The 6000-nt window shown below is 42.4% G+C and overlaps 1 protein-coding gene across 2 annotated transcripts in view; it reads left to right on the forward strand.

The window, feature by feature from the left end:
- The window catches only part of SEL1L3 (SEL1L family member 3), a 234388-nt gene extending 229875 nt beyond the window's left edge, over nucleotides 1-4513 (forward strand). For both annotated transcript variants that reach the window (XM_049886395.1, XM_049886394.1), the window contains exon 24: nucleotides 4010-4513. In XM_049886395.1, coding sequence (XP_049742352.1) covers nucleotides 4010-4149 — 140 coding nt within the window. In that variant the 3' untranslated portion in view covers nucleotides 4150-4513. The remainder of the gene's footprint in view (nucleotides 1-4009) is intronic.
- Nucleotides 4514-6000: the final 1487 nt, after the last annotated feature.

Raw genomic sequence — 6000 nt, forward strand, 5'->3', positions numbered from 1 at the left:
CACCCTTTTGGTTAGCAGCTGAGCACTTAACCATTTGCACTACCAGGGCCTCCATCTCAGTACTAACCCAATATATTCTGTCATATTCTTCTTTCTTTTATGCCCCCACCTGGCCAGCAGATGTTTTTCCTGTGGTGGTCCTCACCGGAGGTCAGCAGACTTTTTCTGTAAAAGGCTAGACAGTAATCTGTGATTATTAATACTCTGCCATTGTAGTAAAAAAGCAGCCACAGACAATACGTTAAAAACAAATGGATGTGGCTGGTTTCCAACACAACTTTTCTCTGCACACTAAAATTTGAATTTCATTTATTTTTCACATGTTGCAAAATATTATTCTTTTGATTTTTGTTGAACTGTGTAAAAATGTCAAAACCATTCCTGGCTCACGGGCCATACAAAAGTAAGTAGCAGGCTACATTTGGCCCATGGACTAGAATTACCAACCCCTGGTCTATACCACTGAGGCTCAGCTCTTGATTATTCTCGTGAATGTACAGAAGATGGTCCGCCAAGCAGCAAAACCAAGAAAAAAAAAAAACCCTGTTGCTGTTCGGTCAATTCCAACTCATAGCAGCCCTATAGGACAGAGTAGAACTGCCCCATGGGGTTTTCAAGGAGCAACTCGTGGTTTTGAACTGCCAGCCTTTTGGATAGCAGCCATAGCTCTTAACCACTGCACCACCAGGGCCCCACCAAGTACCAAGTAATCCAAAAACCACTTTTATTTGGTTCTGGAATGTACTTTATAGTTTTTAAACAGCATGCTTCTTTTCTTGGTTATCTTGATTCTTATCCACTAATAAAATTAGCACGCATTCCATGTGAGAAAGGCAAAGAGGCCGCTTTAAAATGGTGATGGGCTGTGGTGGGCTTGTCCAGTGATTTTGAACTCCCCTGATGGAAGGGGAGAATTCTCACATGGATAATAAACTGTAGAAACAGCGAGCATTTTAATGATGTTCTTAGATGAAAATTTAAACTGTGGCAACGCTAATTGTGCACTCTTTTACATTTACACATTGACACTTCTTTTTTTTTTTAATCAGAAAACTGATTGCTGATTTATCTTGTTCCTGTGGTGATTTAAACATTTCCCTGAGCTTGAAAAGGAAAAATGTATGCCTCTTAGTACTTGATTGGAGTCCTGGTGGCACAGAGTGGTTAAGAGTTCGGCTGCTAACCAAAAAGATTGGCAGTTCAGATCCACCAGCCATTCTTTGGAAACCCTATGGGGCAGTTCTACCCTGTCCTGTAGGATCACTATGAGTTGGAATCGACTTGATGGCAATGGGGTTGGGTTTTTTTTTAGTACTTGATTAACTTCCTCAGAAACCATTGGAAAGATAAATCTTGGAGCCCAAGGGGTTTTAGACACCATCTAATCCAAGCCCCACAGCTCACTGATGGGGAAATTGAGGCCTGTGTATGAGATCCAAGTGTTTTTGAACAGGAACTTCTGCCATTCAATGTCACCTGTTTGTCAATGGCAGACAAATGAGACTTGCCAGGAACCAAATCACCTGACTCCAGCAAAATGGTCTTTTTCCTGCAGCAGCCCTGGGCCTCATGCTCCCTTGCCATGGTTAGATCAGCTGCCACAGTTAGACACTTGCTACCTGATGGCATAATGACCTTAGAAACACTTCATCCGTTCCATTCTTTCAGAACAGTCTTCTGGATCCACAAGATGTTCTGTAGGTATCAGGAGGGGCCCCCAAGAAAAATTTCTTTGGGAATCCAGAAAGGCCAGAGGCTTCGGGGCCCATTGTCGGATGTCCTGAGATGACTCCGTGGAGATGACCATAGGTACTTGGAGATGAAACTCTTGAAGGGTTTTATCTGGAAGTCAGGTTGTCAGCATGTGGTGGCATCTTCTTAAAGTTGACACATTTCAGGTTGGATATTTGGGAACCTTTAAAAACGGCCCCATGTACTGAAAATGTTATAAGACTAATTTTTTCTGAGCTTAATTAAAATCACAGCTGAAAGGCAAACTAACAGTTGTTTGCATAAACTGTGGCCAATGCGCTGGTCATGTATCATACAACGCTGCAGATTGCTACCCCATTTTACAGATGAAGAGACTACAGCTCAGAGAAGTTAAGTAACTTGCCCAAGATCCTCCAGATGGTAAATGTCAGAGCTGTTGGATACCTAGACTTCCTGGCTTCAACATCTTCACTGTTTCCATAGGTTCCAAACCAGACCAGTTGTTGATGAGTCGATACCAACTTCTGGCGATCCCGTGTGAGTCAGAGTAGAACTGTGCTCCCTAGAGTTTTCAATCGCTGATTTTTTGGAAGTAGATTGCTAGGCCTTACTTCCAAGACACCTCTGGGTAGACTTAAACCTCCAACTTTTTGGTTAGCAGCTGAGTGTATTAATACTTGCACCACCCAGGGACCCCTTTCATAGGCTACTGGGAACTAAAAGAGAAACTTTAGGTACCTCAGAAACAAACACATTCTTTCATCACAGGACTCTGTAAGCCATGCACCAGAAATTAATACATCTTAACACATTTCCATGGTAAACCAGGACATTAGTAGTAATAGCTAACATTTGTGGAGCACCAATGAGTACCACATACTCTTCTAAGGACTTCAGGGCATTACCTCATTTCATGCTTATAGCAACTCAATTTATTTTCCCCATTTTTTACTGGCAAAAAGGAGGTGGGTAATTTGTTTAAGGTCACACAACTGCTAAGGGACAGGACATCCAGGTTCCGGAGGCCACAGTCTTAACCAGGACATCTCTCACCGTCTATACATAAAGCAGGGTTTATTGACCATTAGGGCTGGATCATTCCTTGGTTCAAGGGCTGTCCTGTGCATTGTAGGATGTTTAACAGCATCCCTGGCCTCTAATCAATAGAACCACCCCTCACCCCCGCCACACACACAGTTGTGACAACAAAAATTTCCACAGACATTACCAACTGTCCCCTGAGGGGAAAAATCACCCCCAGTTGAAAACCACTGGCATTAAATACAAAAATTTATAAGTCTCCCTGAATTATATGATGGTTCAACTTTCTTACTGAAGGTAGATTGATAATTTAAAGTAATAATTATATTTTCCAAACTTTTACATTCTTTATTTAAACAAAACAAATTTGTTCCATCATCTGAATGGATTAAGTGAATAAAACCCACACATTTTTCTAGTTGATTGGTATAATTCATGGCTTACATTGCATCATCACCTGGGGTGTTGGGGTTTGGGGGGAGATATAACCACAGCTGATAGATCAGAAGAGTTATTTTTTTTTTAATTAAAATATTTAGTTGGTAGGTCCCTGGTTGGTGCAAATGGTTTGTGCTCAGGTGGTAACCAAAAGGTTGGTGGTTTGAACTCACCTGGTAGCACCATGAGTTCACTGTGCAAGAAACAGGCTTGACAATCTGCTTCTGTAAAGATTAAACCAAACCCGTGGCCATCAAGTTGATTCTGACTCATAGGCACCCTATAGGACAGGGTAGAATTGCCGCATCCGGTTTCCAAGGCTGTGATATTTATGGAAGCAGACCACCATATCTTTCTCCTGCCGACCTTTCAGTTAGCAGCCAAGTGCTTAAACACTGTACCGCTGCGGTCCCTCTGTCAAGATTACAGCCAAGAAAACCCTACGGATCAATTCTTCTCTGTAACACAAGGGGCTTCCTAAGTCACAAATCAATAACAACAACAACAAAAAAAACAAAACCAACAACAAAATATTTAGCTGGAAGTCACGGGATAAATGCAGTAACTTAAAGGTTCGTAGGATATCAGATCTGTGAGAGGTTTTAGATTTTTGCACATCTATTCCAACCTGCCATTTTACAGAAGGGGACACCAAAGCCCAAAGAACCTAGAAGATGGGTCCAAAGTGGCCTATTTTGCATCAGAGCCACTCATCTAGAAGCGGCTCTTCTTGGCTGCTAGGGTCTAATTGTGGGGGTGTGTCCGGTTTGCACTGTTTTGAGTATTCAGCACCTGTTTTGTATGTGTGTCTCTGCAGCCAGCGGTTCCTCTCCAACACCAGCCCAGACCTCCCCAGACCCCGCTGCATCCACTTCAAGTCCAGCTGCAACTCCAGCTGCAGATGCCTGGGATCAGGGCCAGCCCATGGTCACTAATAACCCAGAGCCACGAGGGTGAACTGTGCACTCCAGGTCTCTCTAGATGAGAGATCATCCTTTCAACAGCTGGTGTTGGGAAGCTGGGGCCAGGGCATTGTACTGATAAACTCCTTAACATGTCTGTCAACTGGATGCAAGTGTTGCACTTGGTGTCATTTTTTTTTTTTTTTTTTTTAATATAATCAAATTACAAGGAAGTACCTGGAGCAGACAGTGGATATACCAAAGGTTATCAAACAAATACAAGAAACATCCTGACCATAGAGGCATGTGGGGAGGATGGCTGGGTCATCGCAAGTTTTCATTTCCTGGTGATTATGTGTATAGGGCCGCCTAGTTTGACCTGTGTCATATCCCGATCCTTATATACTGAGGTGCATTTTAAGAATCTTAGCTCCTGGTTGATTCCTTTTTATTAGAGAACAGAAAATTGTGGCTTTGTAACAAGGTAGATAGTATTTCAGTACATGTGTTTGCCACAGCCCTCTCCCCCAAGCACAGTGGACAGATTTCTCTTTGATTTCCGAAACCCAGCAGTTGTGAGGTGCCTAGTAAAAAATAGGACATGGCTGAGAATTCAGGGAAGGCCATGGCTTTGTAAATTGGTTTATATTTTTCTCCTTGAATTTTTCTAGGGTCGTAGTGCTTCTGAGTCATTATTTAATGACATGGTTGGATATCATTTACTTTTCAATTGCAATCCTTAAAATGACATTTTAGAAAATTCTTAGTATTTAAGTGTAGTCTTTTCCATGAATTCTCCATTAGAATAGAGTGGCAGCCATGGAGTATGCAGAAAACAAACCTTTAGCTCATAGTTTCATCCTACCCCACACCTCCATGCCTGGATGAGTCTTGCATTTTCAGAGGTATGAATAGGTGTGTGTATGTGTGTGTGAGAGAGAGAGAGAGGAAGAACACGTATGTCTGTACACTGTATGCTGCTAAGGTAGTAAATAAATCAGTAATGAATATTGTGGGTCCTAACTACTCTTTGCACTACTTTATTTACAGTAGTAAATAAAATTATTTTTATACAGTTGACTACTGGGAAGTGGCCTTTTTTTTTGTCTTAGTTACTGTTGTTATCACACAAAGTCCTAAGGTCCGTGCATTCTCCTTGAGAAGGCAAAAAAGAAAAAGTCCTTTTTATGGGAGGGATTTATTTCTGGTAACCCATTAACATCTGTGGCTAAAGGAGACAGGAACCCCTCTTCAGGAATCCTGAGCTCAGAGTCTGGCCCCGTGGTGTTTGCATAGTATCAGCCGTTGTTCCAGGCCTGCTTGCTGCTCTGAAGCTGTGCTTTATGTCAGTGCTGGGTAAAGCCGTTTCATCCTCTGTCTCCTATCTATGTCCTACTCTTGTTTTAGTAAAGCTTGTCCTTCCTGATTGAGACGGAGCTAGACTTTGGAGTCTGACAGTCATGGATTCAGATTCTAGCTCCGCAACTCACTACCTCAGTAACCTTGAGTCAGTCATTAACCACGTCTGTCTCAAATGCTGATTCTATTAAAAAAAAAAAAAAAACCTCGCCATCAAGTCAATTCCGACCCATAGTGACTCTAAAGGACAGAGTAGAACTGCCCCATAGGGTTTCCAAGGAGCGACTGGTGGATTTGAACTGCTGACCTTTTGGTTAGCCACTCTATCACTGCACACCACCAGGGCTCCAATTCTATAAAATGGGAATAATGAAATCCACCTCTTGGGCTTACCATGAGGCATAAATGAGAAAATGTATGTAAAGCCCCCAGGACAGTGCCCTGAACATGGTTAGTTATTTTATTAGAAGGCCTGAAGAGCTAGATAGAGGTCTTTTTACTCTGCTTGGATACCTCTTCAAGGAGCCCTGGTGGCGCAGTAGTTAAG

Source organism: Elephas maximus, chromosome 5, assembly GCF_024166365.1.
Source record: "Elephas maximus indicus isolate mEleMax1 chromosome 5, mEleMax1 primary haplotype, whole genome shotgun sequence".
NCBI classification, from domain to species: Eukaryota; Metazoa; Chordata; class Mammalia; order Proboscidea; family Elephantidae; genus Elephas; species Elephas maximus.